Source organism: Ambystoma mexicanum, chromosome 10, assembly GCF_040938575.1.
Source record: "Ambystoma mexicanum isolate Mex_15411 chromosome 10, UKY_AmexF1_1, whole genome shotgun sequence".
Classification (NCBI taxonomy): domain Eukaryota; kingdom Metazoa; phylum Chordata; class Amphibia; order Caudata; family Ambystomatidae; genus Ambystoma; species Ambystoma mexicanum.
Window position 1 is genome coordinate 1,440,553,996 of NC_090932.1, and position 21,045 is coordinate 1,440,575,040.

Consider the following 21,045-nt stretch of genomic DNA (forward strand, 5'->3'; position numbering starts at 1 on the left):
AAACAGTGCTATGCCAGTGCAGACATCGTTTGTACGGCTACGTGCTACGCCCCTGTGGAGACCAGGTGAACGTGACATGATCTGCCTCTACATGATTATGCACGCAGCACAGGAACTCCTGAAAAATACAACTGTGCACTACTAGTTTGCTTTCACTGGATAAAAGCATAATCTGTTACAAAATATAAATTCTCAATTGCAGCTTAGTTTTCAATCTTATACATTTTACAATTCTAAAATGCTAGGAAAATATGCACAGTGCTTCTGTTTACTCCATGAGCAGCAACACAGCAGAAGCTGATTGGAAAGAAACCATTCCTTTTATCACAGTGTGCAGTTTCTTGTTTTGAAAGGCTTCTGAGAAATACGTTCTGTTTCAGAGGTTTTTATCCATGGCTCAAAAGAAGCCTTCTGTTTTCTCTCAAGTGACCTGGCCTTTGCACTGCTCTCTGCTCTAAACTTGTGTGTAAATGTACACAGGAAAATAATAAAGCTGTTGTATTTACAAGATTTTCATGTGTAAAAAGGCCTTGTGCGCACCTTATCTGGAGGCTTGAATAATACTTTTGGGAGTATAGGTTTGTGGCATCCTATGTTGATATCTTGCACCATTTTACTTAAAATGATTTGTTTTTAATAGCCCATGTGGTATATTAAGGCACATTCCTTAACTTGTTTCTGCTGCCCAAGCCAATATCTTTTAAATAACCATTCAGATGATTTTTTACTATAAACTCATAAAGTGTAAACATTTATATTTCCAACTTGAAGGGCTTGCCTCGTCATGGCCCAGCTATTGGAAGACAGCATTTTCTGTGAAGAATTCATACAACAATGCCCTGCAGCAGTTGAAGTGTTGAATTTGGTCGCGCAGGAGTGCAGCCCAGGTAGGTGCTCAATTTGCATTCATTTATTTTTGATTGATGTACAATATGTATTTATGTGTATGTAAGTACTCAAACATTTTACACATGCTATCAACACACTAGTACACAATAAAGACATTGAAAGATAATACATAAAATCACTACTTTAAAATCCTGTGCAAAAACTTAATAACAGCAATACATAAAATATTCTCCTGTCCAGCTAAAATCATATTCCAAAACAAATCTGTATTTAAAAAAAAAAATAATTATAAACAAATTTGATAAATCAATTTTTCAACATTTCAATGGTTAAGGTACAATATCTGCAAGTCTCAGATCTCTTAAGACTTTCTCTAGCTCCCATAACCTCTCTAGTAGGATGTAAGCTCAATGTCAGCCTCAGCATATCATTTCTAAATACTCTCAAAGCAGTTTCTTCAAGTAGCCAGAGATGATGTTGAACGGCTTGATTTTTTTAATTTAAATTGGTAAAAAAAGTGATAATTAAAGAATCTCTATTCTCAAGCCAAACAAACTCGGAGCTTCCTTTTCACCTTTGTAGGATTACTTACTATCCCTACTTCTGATTGAGAGAGGCTCAAAAGAATAGAATTACACTGAGCCTTCCAGTTTGTTAATAACTTACTGAAAGAATGTTTCGCTTTCTAATTTATTTTACTTATTTACTGTACAATATTGCTACTAAATTGAATGTCAGTGAGTGTGTATATATTAAACACTTTGCTATTTAAGAGATATTTGCAATTATGAAATTGTATAAATGAGTGTATCAAACATCTTAAAACACACGTTATCCAAAAAGAATGTGAGAGTGTTGAATCATGATGGCCTTTGCCTCTGCCTTACATACTGCACTGTGATTGTAGAACATTAATACCGCAAGGCAAAATTAAGACACTTGGACTGCTTTTAGAAATACAGAAACAGAAGTCTCTGGAATCATTGTAGTGTAGTTGAGACTAATCAGCGCCCTGATGCCTTGGGGGTGGTGCACGCTATACAAATGCAAAAACAAATATGTAATTGTTTTTGGGGTTCTTTGACCGTAATACCTCATAGCCAACTGTATGGTTGTTCATGTTGTGACCGGGTCATGGGCAGGAGGCCTGCCAGCAGTTTTACCAGTGCCATCGCAGAGGTGGGCTGAGGCATTTGGGAGGGCCCTGTCTTTGCCTCCCTGCATGTGTTATGTTGACGGAATATGGTGCCACTGTCAATGAAACCATACCTTTCCGCTCCATTGCTGGCTCGAGCTCGTTTTGTCTTGTTTCAGAAATGCAAAGACCAACATAAATGCCACTGCCAGAGATGACGGTTACCTGAACTGACCCCAGTGGTCCTTCCAACATTTCTGAAGCACCCGCATTAACAGAGCTGCTCGCCGAGACAAGTACACTTACCGCAGCATATGAAGAATGCTTAGTAGACCAATGACTGAACCAAATTCAGACATTGTGTCAAAGGATGTGGAGTGTCTTTAAGGGGCTTATCAAACTTTCAATGTGAAAGCTCACCCCAGGAGGAAAGAGCAACCATATATTGGCGAGTGAGGTGAGGATCCAAAGCCAATGGAGGGAAGGAGGGGGAAGGATAGGAGCAGGAGGATTGAGGTGTAATAGGCTGGCCCATGAAGAGCAGAATCGGGGGTATACTGTGAGGTCAGGAGGAGAAGAGGTGGGTAGAGAGTTTATTGCAGGTGAGGTATTGCTGGTGAGAGAGAGTGGTACCAGATTGGAAGAGTGAGGCTCTGGGTGGATGTTGAGTGGAGTTAGTGAAGGGGATTAGGTGTGTAAGGGTGAGGGGAGTGGCGTGGGGTAGAGAGTGGGGAAGGGAGTGGAGGGGAGGGGGGGCGTGGAGAGAGGGGGAGAGAGTGGAGGGAGTTGAGAGAGGGGAGAGGGAAGGGGAGGGAAAGGAGAGAACCGAGGGGGATGGAGTGGAGAGAGTGGAGGGGGAGTGGTGAGAGGCGAGGGAGTGGAGGAGTGGAGAGAGGGGAGGGGGAGTGGGGTAGAGAGGGGTGGGAGTGGAGGGAGGGGAGGGAGTAGAGAGAGGGAGGGGGAGAGCAGGGAGAGGTGTGAAGAGCGAGGATGGGAGGGGTCAGCCGGGAGATGGGGAGGAGTGGGTATATTAGCTAGGGGAGTGGGTAGAGGGAAGAAGTAGGAGAAGGAAGAATAGAGGGGAGAGTGTGTGAACATTGGAGGTACAGAAGAAGAGAGAGTGAGTGGAAAGGATGGCAACAGTAAAATAGAGTGGAGAGTACGACTGTCACAGAAAGAAGCGCGAGAGAGTACGTGGAAGGTGATAAAGGAGCTGGGTGCATGTGGAGGTACAACATTGACAATCCTTTCCAATCTGATTAGCGGAGTAGCCGGATATGGAACCTATTAGAAAAAACCCAGAGCAAGTCGGGGAGAGGCACTACGGCCTTTAAGCCCTTACCTTAGAGAGCTTCTAAATAGTAGGCATTACCTATGACTAGCACACTGGGTCTTAAATGAACTAGGGAAGGGGAGCCCACAGGAGGACAGGAAGGACGCCCATTAGTGTACCCCAGTCCTGGTGCAATACATTGAAAAATCTGTAGATCTTATATTAAGTGCTTGGCTACCTGGTCACTATGAGTGGGCATCAAAGGCTAAAGAAATGTTTTTGATGGAAAGGATCACGGCGGGGGAGCATTGACATGGAAATGGGATGGTTGGGGTTCACCAGTAAATACATGGGGGTGAGAAGAACCTCTCTTGGGGGTATAGTTTGAGTGTATTAAAATGTTATGATCAGACCTGCCCCCCTTGTGAATCTCCCCCGATTCAAGGGGTATGTTGCTATAGGAAATGGCATTTAGCCACTTGGACAGTTGGATGGACTTTGGACTTGCACAGTGCCTCGTTCCAGCCGGAGGTCATTATTGTGATTGCCTTTGCAGGGGTGGGGGAAGGAGGAGGAAGGAGTCAGAAAAACACAGGAAGATATTGTGTTAAGTGCTGGGTTGGAAATTATGCTGTTATTGTTTCTTCTTGATAATGTAAAAAAATCAATACAAATTCAAATTTGAAAAAATAAACAAATGTTTCAATCAGGCCTTGGGGTGTGTGAGCTTGTACGGCCATCTATGACAATGTGCATCAATGCCTGGATATGAGCTTCACTTCTAGGGATACTTAAAGTACTTATGCTGATAAGAAAGTTTGTGCTAGCGCTAAAGTTCCTTCAGCATGGGCTCCTCGCTGGATGGAAACGCTTCAAAATGTTTACCTGTAGCCAGCTGAGAGGTGAACTAGAGGTGAAAAAATGTACCTACCTCCCTACAGCAACTAGAACCGTAACCACCATACAGGAGCATTCTATCATGTATCTGCCTAAAACCGACATTTCTCCTTTAAGCCATACCTCCAGAGATGGACAGTATTCATACTGGTATGCACCAACTCTGGTTGAATAGCTTTAAAACAGAAATAGATATTCTGCTACCACCAATGTCAACTACCTGCTGACTTTCCTCAAAGGTTGAATGTTGTTTGAGACAGACCAGACATTCTTCACCAGTTCATAACAGTTACTTGAAATGCTCACTACAAGCTCTGCATGCTGAACACAGGTTTATCACATCTGGACTACAGACGAATGTTGAAAGTTTTGCCGTCCATGGCTGTTGCATAATTAGATTATTGCAACCACCTATTGGCAGACCCGATTAAAGCCTCTGACACAACTGGAACTGAATATAGGATCACATACTAAGCCCAATATGAAACAACCCCGACTTCACTCCTGGCTTGCGTCCTCAAGGATTTGCCGGGTGGCGGGGGGGGGGGGTTTAAGACAGATCAGATTTTCTGGTCAACGGGATCCCTCTAACATTTGAAGAGTGCAAAATTAAATTCTGGGGTGACGGAGGCTGAAAGATTTCACTACGCACAATGAAGGCACTGGTTATCTCATAGTAACATGAGGGCTAATGGAGGGAGGGACCTAACTGCCCTAGAGCGTACCTTAACAACACCAACCCCCAAGGACAAAGTCTGAACCCTATCCAGACTACTCGATAAAACAGACCCTAACAGGATTGAAAAATACATGCTCAACTAGGAAAGGGACTTGGGACGAGTATTAGAACTGGAAGATTGGGACCGCATATGGGCTCGACAGCATAAAAGTTCTAAATGTGTCACTAACAAGGAAGGTGGGTTGTAAGTATTCTATAAGTGGTACATAACTCCCAAACTATGAAATAAAAGTGTTGGAGAGGGTGCTCAGCCACTGGCTTCTTATTTCACTTGCTATGGGCCTGCTCGAAGGCTATTCAGTTCTGGTGAGAGGTGCTAGAGCAAATTCAGCTTATCACGGGACAAACCATCCCATGGAACCCGGGCATAGTGTTACTGGGGAACACCGGGGAAGGAGCTTTCCCACTGACTGGGCACATATCAAACTTATGTACCCAACTGCTTACAGTGGCCAAAATCACCATAGCACGCCTGTGGAAGCACCCAGATGGCTCGGCACTCCCCATGTGGTGGGTGAAATGTTGGGAAATAGTTGTTGCCAAAAACATTACTGCCATCCACCTGGAGAACATGAATAAATTCCATAGCACATGGGCGCCCTTCCTGGATTACTCAGAGCAATTCCTGGGGATAACTACCATAACCTGGTGGCTCAAGTAGTACTACTTACGGGGTCAACCCCAAACCTCAGGTCTTATGAAACTCTTAGAGCATTAGAACGCTCATCAGCGCAACAAACGAACTAAAGATTTGTAAACAGCCCAGGGAGGCCTTGCTTCCAAATATATTAGGATGTGTTGCAGCATTGAACAGTTAAATAGCTCTATCTCTAGGACATGTTCATTGCAACGAACGCCTGCACCCATTGATATCTGCCCTATTTATATGTATGTCTAACAGCTAGGTTGATGTAAACAATGTGAAAATGCTTAATAAAATGTTTTGTTGAAACAAAATATAGGATCGCATAGCCACAGTGCTTTGAACCCATTAAGTTCAGCTCTCTACCTTGCTAGATCATAACTTTCTTCTCACCCCTCCACCCCTTTTCAGTCTAGGTTTTTATCCTCTTCATTCTGCCGAATCTGAATGCACGTTTCCTTAACCTCAATCCGTCTAAAACGGAAATTCTTTTCTTCCCTTCTTCCTCCATCTCTTCTTCTCTTCCCCTTTCATCTCCTTTCCTCCTTCCTGTGTCTCACTGTCCTCTTCTGCCTCAAATCTGGGTGTTCTCTTTGACTCTTCCCTTTCCTTTTCTTCCCATATCTCCAACACTGATCGGGTCTGCTGTTTTCGGATTTTCAATTTCCACAAGCTTCCCTAAACTTCCATGCCACTGAACTTCTTGTCTCCTCTTTAGTTCTGTCAAGACTCTACTACTACTCGGCTTTTCCAGACTTTTGTGCTCCATCACCAACTCTGCTATTCATTCTTTTTCGCCATCCCCTCCTGCTTCTATTTTTAACACCTTGCACTCTATTGCTTGGTTATCTTCTTAATCATGTCTGTTCCACTTCTTGTTCATAGTCCTTTTAAATGTACGCATGGTTTTGCACCTCCCTATCTTCATTCCTTAGTTTCGTTCTATGCTCCTGCCTGCTCTCTACTCACTTTCTTCTATTGACCCCTAAAGCTTCATATGCATCCTCCTGATTTAGATCTTTCTCCCTACTTGACCCCAAACTTTAGAACACTTTACCTCTTTGTTTGTTCTTCATCTTCTCTATCTTCTTTTCGCTTCTCTCTTAAAGCTCATCTGTTGGTGTCATCTTAATTGACATTTTAGCACAACTTTCAATTTACTATACCATTGTTTCTGTGCAGTGCTTCGGCAACATTGCTATATAAATTCAATAAAGGAAATTAATTGATTTCGGAATAGCCTGTGTGTTTAAAAAAACCTTTTAGCTTCATTGACAATGGGATACTGGCAATGGCACTCCCTTTCCTTGCCCCACTCACCTTTCACCTCTACCTAATCTTCTCTCTGCACAGCGGTCTACTGCTTTGTATTGGATTTCCCTACACATACATGCATGCGTAGCCTCACCTGCATACTGGTGGGAGGGTATTCTATTCATCAAATATTTGGATGGTATTCACCCTGTCTGGATTCGGCAATATAGCTATTTCATTTGCATTATTTGGTGAATAGAATATTCAAATGGAAACTTATTGGAAAGAATAACACTAAGATGTTGGCAATGAATAGGAGCATCCAGTCTAGATTATGGATTTGTTTTTGGAATCACATATAAATAGCAGCAGCAACCTCCAATTCCAAAGAACAGAGGTCTTTGTTTGGACATTATTTTTATCTTTGTTTGGCCTTGAAAAAGCCCCAGGGGAGTTGGGTGGACAGACATGTATTTGCGGAACAGCCATGACCAGTTATTTATGTGATTCAGATAGTTAATGCCACAGGAGTGAATGCCACAAACTGATTAACATAAACAGCAAGTCAGTGGTCCCAAACTCAGTTTTGATTTGATTAGATAAGTCTTAAGACATGGTGTAAGAAATACTCTGACTTACCCCAATTGTCTATTGTCCAATGTGCATTGCTTGCCTCTTCATGATAGTCATATCCTCTTGACCCGATTTCTGGATAAATCTATTAGCAGCCCCACATTGTTCACTGAGGCCTTGGCAGTGCCCACATCACATCCAAGAAAATAAATCCATATTTTCATGTTAGGAGTTTTTCCTGGTACTTCTTCGGAGGGTTAAGATAGACCAACCTCTAGTGTATATGCAAGGGATTGCATCAAGTTAGTCCAACCTCCTACTTATAAATGTGACGCTTGTGGTAGGTCAGAATCAGGAGACTTTTAGACGAACAACCAAAAAAATAACTATTCCTTACCTTAACACTTTTTTTATTTATTAGTGGTCCAGAAGATACATAACACAGTTACAGCTTTACCTTAAAGCTAGAAATAAACATGACAAAATAGAAAATCGGTACAGATATCATACATCTCATCAAGGTGGTACATTTACATAGCTTCATCTTCATCGGAGATCATATCACACAAAAACATTCTGAAGGGCCCCCAAATTTCTTTAGGTCTACTAGCCGATGGGCGGGTGAGGACAAATTGTTCTTCAGCCTCATTTACATATGTCAATTCCCGAAGGAACTGCTTTACAGTGGGTGGCGCAGCATTTTTCAATTGTTGTAGTATACATTTTTTGGCAACTGCGCACGAGACATTAAATAGTCTTCTGTTTTTTTCGGAGCACTTGCCTATATCTCCGAATAAATATTTCTGTGGGGTCATTGCCGGGGGATTTGTGTAACCTCCTCAAGGAACTCTGCCACCTCCCTCCAGAAGCCAGCCACCACCGGATAGCCCCAGTACATGTGAAATGAACCAGCCTGATCCGCCTTGCATTTGGGACATTTGCCTGGACATTTGTCTGGAACAAACTTTGCTAAATTGTATAAGGCGTAGCCCAACATTCAGGGAAACCCTCTTGGTAAGGGAACAGTACCTTTCCCAGGTCTTATTGTCTATAGGGATTTGGAGATCACTCTCCCATTTACCTTTGATCAGGTTGGTCGAGGGTGTGTGTGCCTGTATTACAGTGTACAGACTGGACACCCCCAATTGGTCGCCCGCTGTTATCATCTGCACGCATGGGTGCGTAGGGGATTCATCAGGGAAAGACACCCAGCACTTCTAGAAGGCCGATCTCATACGATAGTACTGCAGTGTCCTAAGTGGGCCCCCGCCAAGAGCCCCCATGATCAGCTGAAGGGTCGCAAACTTCCCATCTATAAAGATATCTCCCAGTCTCATCGCTCCACTGGGATCCCAGGCCTCTCGTTGGCTGTCGTTGTGTGTTGGTATCATGTTAGGGTAGTTCCAGAGGGAAACCTCAGGGTTATACGGGGCCAATAGTGCCAGTCTTTTAAATATAGCTTTCCATGCGCCAATTGTACAGCTCACCGGGTTGAAGTCGCATGAGTCCCTGTAGTGTGCATCAAAGATTACGGACTGTATGTTCGTGGGGAAGTGGTGAGCTCCTCTACCTCCACATGTGGGGGACCCTCGTCCTTGGAATACCAATATTTCGAGAACTGGGCCTGGGAAACATAATAGTAAATTTCAAAGTTAGGTGCGGCTAAGCCGCCTACGGAGTACGGTTCAGTTAGTTTTTCCCACCCTATTCTTGGAGTCTTCCCATTCCAAAGAAATGTCGTCGCCATGGATCTGAGTTTATTAAAGAAGGGTCTTCCCGGCCATATCGGGATGTTCACGAATAGGTGAAATAATTTGGGCAGGACTATCATTTTTAGGACTGCTACCCTACCATGCAAAGACATCGGCAGGCGGTCCCATAACAGCAATTTAGTCTTCAAGGCCTGTAGTGTGGCATCGTAGTTGTCTGTGTACAGCGTTTGTTTCCCACGTGAGACAATTATCCCCAGATATCGGATGGACTCCCCAGACCACTTCAAACCACACATGGAGCCGGGACGGCCGGCTGACGGTGCGAGGGGGAAAACCTCCGACTTGTCTCTGTTTATGGAGTACCCCGAGTGTGCGGTGAACTCTTGAATCTCAGCCATAATAGGTGCTAAGTTGTTTTCCAGTTCACGAATATATAAAAGCGTGTGGTCCGCGTATAGCGAGATAGGGTGAGTAGCCCCCTTAAGGTTGATGCCCCTGTTAGAATGTCGCAGTCGAACCGCCATAGCCATTGGCTCTATTGTCAAGGCAAATAGTATGGGCGAGAGTGGGCAGCCTTGCCTGGTGCCCCTTCCCAATAAAAACAAATCCGAAATTGACTGGTTCGTCAATACCCACGCCCCAGGTTCCGTGTAGAGTAATTCCACGTATCTAATTAAGTTAGGGCCAACACCAAATGCCTCCAGCACTTCCAGCAAGTAGGCCCACGACACAGAATCAAAGGCCTTTTCCGCGTCTAATGATACGGCTACAGCGTTTCTGCCCGGGTCTATTTGGGCCATAATACCAAAGAGCCTACGAAGGTTAAGAGCCATAGATCTAGTGGGGATAATCCCATTCTGGTCAGGGTGTACAAGTGTAGGAAATGCCGGCAGAAGCCTACTGGCCAGTTCTTTGGCAAATATCTTAGCACCTGTGTTGATAAGAGATAGTGGTCTATATGACGACATGTCCAGGGGCGGGCGGCGCGGTTTGGGGAGAACAGTTATCAGGGCCTCTCTCATGGACGGGGGCAGTATTTTACATTGGAGGGATTCCTCCCAAACCCGCAATAACAATGGAACGAGCTCCGCACTAATCTCCTTGTAAAACTCAGCTCCCAGGCCGTCTAGCCCTGGGGCTTTATTGGATGCCAAGTCCTTAATCGCCTCAGCAAGCTCGTCAGTAATGAGAGGTTGGTCCATTGCCAGGCGCGTCTCTTCAGGGAGTTTCGGTATTGTCAGCGTCTCCAAGTATGCCCTGATTTCCGTGATCGTCTTAGTGTCTCTATTGCTATACAGCTGTTGATAAAATTTAGCAAACTAAGCATTGACCCCACTCTCATTCAGCACAACCTCTCCGCCAGACGTTTGTATACTAGTAATTCGATTAGGGTGCCTGTCCTGTTTCAGTAATTTAGACAGTGTCCTTCCCGATTTGTTACCTTCACCGTATTTACGGACTTGGACCGGGGACGCCATGTATTGTACTTCCCTAGCAGCTAGTCTGCCAAATTCCTGGAGATGTTGTTGTATTCCAGCTAGTATAGTCTTATCATGTGTACGAGCGTACTCGTCCTCAAGTTTCCCCAGTTCGCCCTCAGTTTGGGTCAGGTCAGCCCTAACCCCTTTCAGGAGACCCACGGATTTGGATAGAAGCGTCCCTCTAGCCCAGACCTTAAAGGATTCCCATACCGTGGAACATCTATCAACCGAGCCCATATTGATTTTGAGGAACTCTGCAATTTCGGTGTGTAGCCCCTCCACCACCCCAGGGTCACTCAGCAACCCCCCGGGCAGCCTCCATCTTCTGGGAGATCTAGGGCAGTTTTGAATTGCAACCTCAAGTGTTATCGGGGAGTGGTCAGACAGTGTATGGGGAAGTATCTCACACGACTTTGTTACAGCAAGCATAGTGGGGGAAACAAACCAATAATCAATTCTGGCCTCTGAATCGTGAACCGTAGAGTAGTATGTGTAGGCCTTTCCTTTCGGATGCATCACTCGCCAGGCTTCATCGAGGGAGAGCTGGGAAAGGACATGTTGCAAAGTTAGAACAGCCTTACTTGGTGCTCTAACAACCGAGCTGGATCTGTCCAGTTTAGGGTCCATAGGAAGTCCCTACCCCAACCCCAGACTATAATAGGAATGTCAATGGCAGATAGCAATTGGTATATATTAGTATAAAAGGCGGGGTCATCAATGTTCGGTCCATATGTGTTTACCAGTAGCATCCGCTGTCCTGCAATCGAGTCCCACACCAGAGCATATCTACCAAGAAGATCTAACTTATGGCCATCGGGGCAAAATCCCAGATTTGGATGTATGAGCGTGGTGACACCCCTGGACTGAGATGAGTAGTTTGTACAAAACCTGGATTTGCCCCAGCCGGGAAGTATGCACTCATTGCCAGTATCAACAGCATGCGTTTCTTGCAGCATAACAATTTGAGCGCCATGTCTGACAATATAATTTCCAACCTTCTTAGTCTTCAACCGATTACTCAGTCCCCTTACATTCCATGACAACAGTTTAACCCTTAATGCGTGGTCCAAGTCTTACGTAGAAATGTTCGAAAAGCATCTCTAACCTCTTGGATGTATCTTTCAAATAACATGAATTGTGTCAGAATCTTACAGACCACTTGTTTAACCAATAAACTATAACCAGATCCCCCGATAGTCCTCCCAGGGCAAGGTGCCATACTGTGGGGGGCCTTTCCCAATTCAAACCATGGGATATTGCATTGACAACAACCCAATCCAAACTCCCCATCCCGCCCACCACCCTCATCGTCTTCTCCCAACTTGACGATGTCTGTCCCTCAACTTGTGGAATATTCCCGGGGTAGTCCTGTTGCCTCACATGACCGCCATCCCCGGCTCACATCCATCACCAAACACAGAAGATGGCCATCTTTTGTATCAATTTACCAGGGACCCTGAAGTAGGGCCCATACCAGTTGCAACCAGATCAGTAGAGTGCTCAAATCTTAGCCTGACGGCCGGGTCTATTGTTTGGCACAGGTCGTCCCCCCCCCCCCCTTGGAGGGAGGGGACTAGAGGACTCAATGTAAGACTGGGCTTCAGACGGGTTTTCAAAAAAGTGTGCTCTTCCTGCATGTTGAATTCTCATTTTGGCCGGGAACATCAAGGCGTACGGGATCTGTTGTGCTCTAAGGAGTTTCTTAACCGGTTCATAAGAGCGTCTAGTTGCCTGGACAGAGGCGGAGAAATCTGGGTATATATGTATACGGTTCCCCTCATATTGCAATGTACCGGCCTCCCGTGCCAACCGAAGGATTGTATCCCTGTCTCAGATTCAGAAGGCGGGCAATTATTGTACGTGGCGGGGCTCCTGGTTTGGGTACCGGTGCTAGACTACGATGCGCCCTCTCCACCAGGAAATGTTCAGAGAGCGATTCTGGCCCGAATAGGGTTTGAAAAGTTCCTCCACATGTTTCTCCATTTGGCCCCTGCCGAAGGATTCTGCCACTCCGACCACGCGGACATTGTTCCTCCTCGACCTGGATTCGAGGTCTTCACATTTGCTCTGTAGTTTGTTTGTGTCTTTGATGTAGGATATAGCCCGACTGTGGTGGGCAATAGTATCTTCGTTCACACTTATCCTGCTCTCAGTCTCCGTGACACGCGCACTTTCCTTGTCTATTCTGGCTCTCAAGGAGCCGATGGTGGCAACTATTTCGTCCAGCTTAGTGTTCACTGCAAGGAATTTGTTCTGTACTAGTGCGGTCAATTTATCTTCTCTGTCCACCACGTCTTGCTCACCCTGAGCACCCTTGTCCGGATGTGTGTCCACCGTCACAGCGTGACTAGCCGTGTTGGTAAACGTGTCCATAGGGCCCTTCTTCCTGCCGGCGGGGGTTTTGGATGCCCTGTTTGACTTACTTGGTTCCCCCATGCCTACGGCGAGTCGCGTGTGTATATTGAGTATGTGAAAGAGCTCAGGAGGGTCCAAACCTCGGACCGTGGGCGAGGGCCAGCGCACCTCCAAGCGTCACGGTCCGTACAGGAGACTCACGAGGTTCGGCCAAGCCTGCAGGGCGTATCAAGAAGGGCCGCGTAGCTGCAGTATGGCGGCAGCAAGGTACCACTTCAATCAAAAGAGAGCGGAGCACGCCTTCCAATCGGTCTCACGGAGTGTTTACAGGCCTAAAGAGGTGGGCAGGGATCAGGAGGACCCCAGCCCCAGATTGGCGGATCTCGATGAAATGTTTGCCGGGGGCATCCAGCGTAGAAAAGCGCTTAATGTGTTGAAACACGGCAGGACCGGCACACCGCGTCCCACCTCCCGCTTAATTACTTGTCCAGCTCCGCCGCCTGCGGGTCTATGCGTGGGCGGGAGCCACGATACTCTGGGATCAAGGGGAGGTGAGTGTCAAGCAGGTCGGCGCAGAGGGCAGATTAGAGCTGGGGCTTCCACAGGATCGACAGGCGCCTCCAACCGCCACCTCATGAAGAGAGTGGGCCGGACAGCAGGGCCGGGCGCGGGCCTCCAGCATAGACTCCGCCCACTCGCGGCCCGCAGCGCTCAGCAACCACGGCCTTCGGGTAGGTTCCCCTGGTGCCTCGTGTCGGCACGACACCGATGCTCGCGTCGGTGAATTTGTTGACAGCCAGATCTCAGGAGTCCGGTACCGTAGCGGGCCCGGATTTTCACAAGTTGTGGATAAGTTCACCGGCAACCGCTTCAGCAGGTTTCAGCCCTCTAGACGGCCTATGAACGGATCATCAAGCGCAGGATCATGAGGTGATGGAGGAGCAACGGGTTTAGGCGGCCATTTCCTATGTGCGCAACAGCGCCCCCATTAACTATTCCTTACCTTAATCTATAAGCACCAGCTATATTCTATAAAAGAAAGTTGGTATGACAGCATATCTAAACATTCTAAATTGTCCATGGTCTGATATCCTGCTCTAACCTAGTATCTTTCCCTATCTCTAAAAAGGAAAAGACATGGAAAGGTTGGCTGCTGGCTTCTGATCCCCAGCCCCATGTCCCTTTTACCATAGGCCATCTCCTATATGTACGGTTCTAGGCAAACCATTTGTCATGCCGTAGTGCCATCACGTGAGTCCCGCCCGGTCTCTTTGCTTTTGAATTTGCTGTTTTCTCTGGCTTTTCCCTTACGGGAGACTTTTGTCTTTCCTGTTCGTTCAGTCTCTCGCCCACTTTGAGGCTCCCCTCACGCCCAACTCTGGTATTAGTTCTCTGTCTCTTCACCACTCTGAGGTGCTGCTCCTTCTCAGTGCTCACTCTGGGCTTTTTTTCCACCTTTCCCTACTCTGGGATGTTCCTCCTGTCCATGCCCACTTTTGGGCTTGTCTCTTTTGATTGTCCCACTCTGGGCTTTCTCCATTCTGTCCTTGCTTCAGGGTGTCTTTCTCACTCCCCACTCTGGGGTTTCACCTTTCTCACCCCACTCTGGGGTTTGTCTCTTCCCCCTCTGGGGCTTCTTTGTTCTCTCCCTCCTTTTGTGTCTGCTTTGTTCTTGCTCACCACTCTGTAGTTTCTTCCTTCTGGAGTCGCGGCATACCTGCCTGTATTGAGAAGTGCTCCTTGGGAGGGATCTGAAGTCTGTTCGGCGTCCTTTTGCTGTGGAGCCGCTTTGTGATTCGTCAACTGGACTCTGTGCCGACAGGCAGTGGTTCCTCTCCTCTGCTCGCTAGGTGTGGGGGTAGGTAGGCGGTCTCTCGTCGGGGCTTTCCCTCGGCCTTCAAAGGATTTGCTTTCCGTTCTTCTTGCAAGCCGGGATGCTTCCGGTTGATTGCCCGCTGGGCCTGGCTGTACTTCTCTAGTGTGCACCATGGCCCGAGGGACTGCTTCAATGGATTGCTTTTCTCCTGCAGATTCCTCATTTGAAAGATATCCTCATTGAGCTCTGCTGCTCGGAAACTATTTTCGGCAGGGAGCGTAGTGGACCTCCACCCGGCTGTCAATCCGTCTTGCTCGGTGCTCGATTGTCTGCTCCGGATGTGACATCATGCACCGTATATATACCGCCTCACAACGCCCCATACTTAATTTCCTTTTTTTCTGTGTGCTTGCACGCTGCTTCAGGAACACAGCATTGAGTCTTCGACTTAGCATTTTTTACTAAATAGTCACATTTTCTCTCTAAAATCCTCAACCGCGATGTCCACTCACTGGATTTTGGGCTTTAAAAGGTGCACCGACTGCCATTCCAAAATGTCGGTGACCGACCCGCGCATCATCTTTCTGTGGTTGTCGGGGTGCGGAACACGACAGATATGTGCGTCATGCTCCAAAATGCAGTCGAAATCCCTTTGAGAGCGGACAGGCAAACTTGCTCTGGGCCGACCGTCCCCGAAATCTCTGGCGCGGTCGCTCATCTGGTCCTCTGAGGCTGAGACGGAAGGTTCCACCCCCGAAAAGGAGAAGGAAAAACATTGAAAAGCCAAAAATCAGTCACACTCGAGAAGCCACTCTTCGGCACGTAAGAAGCAGCTACGCTTTTGACACAAGACCAGCTCATCGTCAGAGAAAGGTAAACCCTCGGCTAGGCTGACCACTCAAGAAGAGTGGGAAAGATTCAAGAAAGAAATGTGGGAAATGTTTAAAACTCAGGCTGCTGAGGTGCGGGTGCCCCCCCCAACCCTCCCTAACAGCAGGCCTCAGCGGTGAAAGCGGCGCTCGGCACCCCTGACCCCACGCCTGCCAATCTGTCGACACCATCAGCGTCAGAAAAAAAAAAAAATTGGGCTCGATGCCGAAAAAAGCACGTAACCCATTAACAACTGGTCCTTCTCTAGAGCGTTGAGAGGCTGACATCCCCGATGTCCATGTATTACGCAAGCCTCGACCAGCGCCGAAAGAAAAACCCTCAGCGCCGACTGTCGGCAACAAAACTTTGGCTCTGATCTCCAGGTCGGGATTCTTGGAATCCATGTATTCATTTTTCGGCACCGACCAGGCGATGACCGGGGGGGACATTGATTCCATGTTTGCAGAGTCGGGAGTTGTCGATTTTTCCGATGACCAAGCTGATCTGTTGGCATTAGCCCAAGGGTTACACGATACCAGCGGCCTGGAGACGTCTCCAGAGGTCGAATTTCAACAGGGTCAGCCTTATACGCACACCCATACTAACTTTAGGACCTTGGTGGAAAGGGTAGTAAACAGCCTAGGTTTGAAGTCCTCTTCATCACCTATTCAAGGCTACGGGCTGATGGACATCTTGGATGAAGGTCCTGTAACTGAGCATAACGTGCCACTTAATCCGGCAATTGCAGACCCCCTAGCACTCTTGTGGCAACATTCCTGCTCCATTCCCCCAGTCAACTCTTAACTTCACTGGGAAGTACATTCCGGAAGGGCTTGTTGTGCAGGCATCCACAAACGCCACCAGAGCTGCGGCATCCACTTCAAATCTGCCTCTGGACAGAGAGGGTAAAAGGTTGGACACAATGGGCAAGAAGGTCTTTACTTCTGGCAGCATCGTTTTACAAGCCACCAATGTGGCCTGTGGATTTTCAAAATACTCATTTGGTCTATGGAAAGCTGTAAAGCAGGTGACATAGTACATCCCTGAGGGTGAAATGCAGGATGGGTTTACACAGCTGGTGGAAGATGAGTAGGAGGTAGCCAAGCAGTTGTTGCAGACCGGACTGGATTTGTCCGGCATTGGCCATTCAATGGGTTCGGCGGTAGTATTGAGAAGGCAAGCCACCTCAAAACCTCTGGTTCCTCCCTGAACGTCCAAAATAGTCTACTGGACATCTTTTCGAAGGAGAATTTCTCTTTGGCCCAAAGGCTGATGATTCTCTGGAAAGGTTAGCTGCAAAATCGCTGTTCCTAGAATGCAGCCGGTCAAACCTGCCTTCAGCTTTGCCTCTAGGGGCAGAGGCTACAGCCACAAAGTGCCCAAGAAATGAGGAGGTCTCTGTTCCATTCTAGACCTCAGGGCATTGAACAGGTTTCTGAGGAAGGACAAATTCAGGATGGTAACTTTGAAATTCTCCATGCTCTCGAACTTCAGGACTGACTGGTGTCGATAGATCTGCAGGATGCTTATTTCCATGTGCCAATGCATCGAAAGCACAGGAAGTTCCTGAGGTTCCTCAAGGGGACAAGCACTATCAGTACAAAGTGCTTCCCTTTGGGTTGACCTCCACTCAAGGGTCTTCACCAAGCTCATGGCGGAAGTCGCGGCTCACCTCGGGAGATCCAGGGTCCATGTATTTCCGTACCTCGACAACTGGCTGATCCGAGGGAAGTTGGCAGGGCGGGTATTCTCTCATCTGGAGGACATCTGCCTGCTACTGCACAGGCTGGGCTTCTCCCTGAACTTGAAGTCCCATTTGACGCTAGTCCAAATGCTCCAGTTCATAAGAACAGTCTTAGACACTCTGATGGGGAAGGCCTTCCCTCCCAAAGAGAGTCGACAGCATAGCACAGATGGTACAATTGTTCCGGAATCATGCCACCTTACCTGCATCTTCCTTCCTCTGCCTCTTAGGTTTCATGGGCTCCTGTGTTTTTCTAGTGCCAGAGGCCAGGCTGCGCATGAGATCCCTACAATGGCTCAGTGGTCATGGTACCTCGGAGCGCTCACGGTTCCTATCAAGGTGTCAAGCCAAGTGGTCCATGACCTCAGTTGGTGGACTGACTGCGGCAATCTAATGGCGGGGGAACCCTTTTGGCCCCAGGCCTAAGTGGTCACAGATGCAAGGGTTGGGGTTGCTCACTGTGAGGACTTGGAGGTGACTGCCTTTGGTCAGCAATGGTAAGCCAGGTGGCACATCAAAAGGCTGGATTTGTGACCCATCAGGCTAGCCCTGAGGGCTTTCAACCAATCTCTCAAGGGGGAATATGTCCTGACTCTGACGGAACACACAGTGGCCATGCACTACCTGAACAAGCATGGGTGTGTGCGTGCTCCCTCCCCCTTTGCAGAGAGGTGATGCAGCTGTGGTTCTGGTTGCTGGAGAACCAGATCGCTGTTTTAGGTTTGATCCCATGCATTCCTATTCCTTTAGACTCTTGTCTTTGAAAACCGCCTTTTTGGTTGCCATCGCGTCAGCCAGGAGAGTTAGTGAGTTGCAGGCTTTGTGCTGCAAGCCCCCGTTCTTTGTTTTTTTTTTTCCGGGAAAGTTTCCCTTAAAGTCAGCCTGGACTTCATCCCGAAAGTGGTTTCTGAGTTCCATCTTTCTCATTCCATTGATTTATCGGTGTTCTACCCCCCTCCACAGCCCTCTAAGGAGGAAGAGTGGTTCCACCATTTAGATCCCAAAAGAGCCTTGAGCTTTTATGTCGCTAGGATATCTGAGTTCTGAAAATCTGACCAGCTGTTCGTGGCCCATTCATTATTTCACACTTCATGCAGGGCCATTGTTTCCTGCTCAGAGCTGTCGGAAGCGGCTGCAATGTGAGTTGTAGTGCGGCTTGACATGTCTCCTTGCTGCCCGATGGGTTCTTTCCTCTAATCGGCCCAGTGTTTGTGCTACTCCACACTCCGCAGCTGCTGTTGCCCGCGGTCGAAAGACTTCGTTCTGTCGGCTCCTTTTGGCTCCCTCGTCTAGCTGCTGCAATCTCTAAAATCCTGTTGCCGTGAGCGCAGTTTTCTTTGCTTCATGTTCTTCACGGCAGCGAGCAGGTACCACGGCTGGTATTGTGGTCTGTCCCGGTGGGGGCTAACGTCTTTTGCCTGGAGTCGCCTGTTTTGATTCGCCTGTTCAGCAGGTACTTTCTTGTGCTGCTTGAGCAGAGTATCTTACTCTGTTTTTCTCTTCCCGGGCGGTGTCTGTCGTGTTCTATAATGGCTGTGCCCTCTATGGTGGCTGTATGCGCTTAGTTGCCCTGCACCATAAACATTTATCAAATTTCTCCTAATTCCTTAATCAATGCTTTTTATATCTCTTTGACCTTGTTTATTTGGATTTCTTGATCATAAATCTGATGGCCGCGTTGTCCTCTCCCAAGGGGGACTGCCTGTCTTAAGTACTGGCCTTAAGTACTCGCAGAAGGCAGAGAATTTGCACCAAGAGAAAGGAGTTGCCATCCGGTATCGATGGCGTTCTGGACAAGGCCACTGACATGCCTAAAATGGGCACTGCAGTATTTATATACAATGGTTTACACTTACAAGCTATCACACAACTCATACTGCCCCTGGTGGGAAGCACACCCTAACCCTGTAAGGGCAAGCTCTCCATAGGTAGCCGGTGGTGTGCCACCTACCTAATAGGGATAGCGGGAGAAACTTTCCCTCATCAATTATTCATTTTACTGAATCACACTCAATTAAAAAAGGTTCAACCAGAGCAAGTGTAAATGACAGGGTAACATTACATCTTGTCTCTTCTGTGTAATGTGGAAGGCTGTTCCTATCGGAATTTCCTATGTATTTATTCACCAACTGGGAAAAAACCTTCCAGACATCCGAACCTTGTTGCAGAATATTAAAACTAAAAAACCCAAGGATATGGGCACACCTAGAGGCTGAGGGCCTTTCTAGGGGAGATGGTTTATCTGATATGTTCAGTCTGTATTACAAGAACATCATCTTAATCATGAGAGGTCTCATGATCATTGCGTCGACCGGTTTCAATGACCAATACAAGAGGGGTCATCTTCTTTAGGACCTAGTTGCATCTGTCATGGGCATCGCTCCATCGATAATCCTCTGTTGCGGATTAGAGGGAGATAACAGGTGAAGAACTGGGGGTTATTCCCGGCTGCTTAGCACTCTCATTGTAGCTAAATTAGTACTGTGCTGTTGTGTGGTTATTTACAGAAACCTAATTTGGCAGGGTCTAATTCTCAGGATGTACTGGATGTCCTGCAGCAGACACGGAAGTGAGGGTAGTGGGTGTGGTAGAGAGGAGGTGGAGTGACTGGCTATCCCCAAATTCCCATGTGACCTGATTGATAAGACCACCTCAAAGGTGTTTGGTGCGTCATCAGGCATGCATATATTAATGGTGGTACCACCTACCAACTCCCAAGCGTATCGCATTTGTCTGTGGGTGGAAGCTATTAAAAAAAAAATGGGCCGAATGTGCTTCTCCGTTAATTTGTCTACCCCATTATGGGGAGAAAAAAGGCATCTATTCAAATCCCTGTCTTGTGTAAATTCAGCATAGCATTGGTTCTCAAGTTCGGGATTCATGCTCCGCTTACGCAATAATGTGCTGGCTGTGACACTCACTGCCGGCTGTGAAAGGGAGTCCCTCTAAGGGTACCCCTAATGTAACGCTCACCTGGCTCCCACGGAGGCGCGGGCGTGGCTGGGACTGCTGTGACCTCTTCTGCAGAGATGCGTAAAACCCGGAAGATGGACTGGACTGGATTCCCCAACCTGGCTTTTTTGGCTCGGAGGAATATCCCACTGTGTGTGAAAAGGAAGGGTTAATAGTCTGCGGGTGATGTTCCAACCTCCCACTTCCCTTCTCTCCCTCCGTGAAACCCTTTTGGGATTCCCTGCGAAGACTCACCTTAGGGACCAAAATGACAAGCTCTCCATCCTGCTTCTGATGCAGGGGCGCTTTGTGATTCCAGTTACTTCACTGGATTGATGAGTTTAAACTAATAACCACTGAACAGGTTATCATGTCTGTTCTTGCGAGAGAGGGGCGCCCGCTACCTTTGTTAAACTATTTTTTAAGGAACCTGGGATTGGTAACCCTAGGTCTCCTGGGGGCAACCAGACGTGGTCTCCCTCTCACTGTGCTTAGAGAGGCATCAGCTTCACCTCACTGATGATCCCCAACAAGGGTGAAACACGTGTATGGGGTTGCTGGTGGTACTCTCGTTCAGATTGGAATTGCCATTGTATTTCGGTGCTGGACTGCCCCTGGGCAGGACAAAGACTGATATGCAAATGGATATTTCCCATCTGTGAAAGGCACAGTGGGTAAAAGCAGTGGCTGCGAACTCTCAAGTGGTTAATAACCACTGAACAGGTTATCATGTCTGTTCTTGCGAGAGAGGG

The 21,045-nt window shown here is 47.3% G+C and overlaps 1 protein-coding gene across 8 annotated transcripts in view; it reads left to right on the forward strand.

Moving 5' to 3' along the window:
* Positions 1-21,045, forward strand: part of HECTD4 (HECT domain E3 ubiquitin protein ligase 4) — a 4,298,785-nt gene that overhangs the window by 2,166,764 nt on the left and 2,110,976 nt on the right. For all 8 annotated transcript variants that reach the window (XM_069619495.1, XM_069619492.1, XM_069619493.1 and 5 more), the window contains exon 44: positions 772-887. In XM_069619495.1, coding sequence (XP_069475596.1) covers positions 772-887 — 116 coding nt within the window. The remainder of the gene's footprint in view (positions 1-771; positions 888-21,045) is intronic.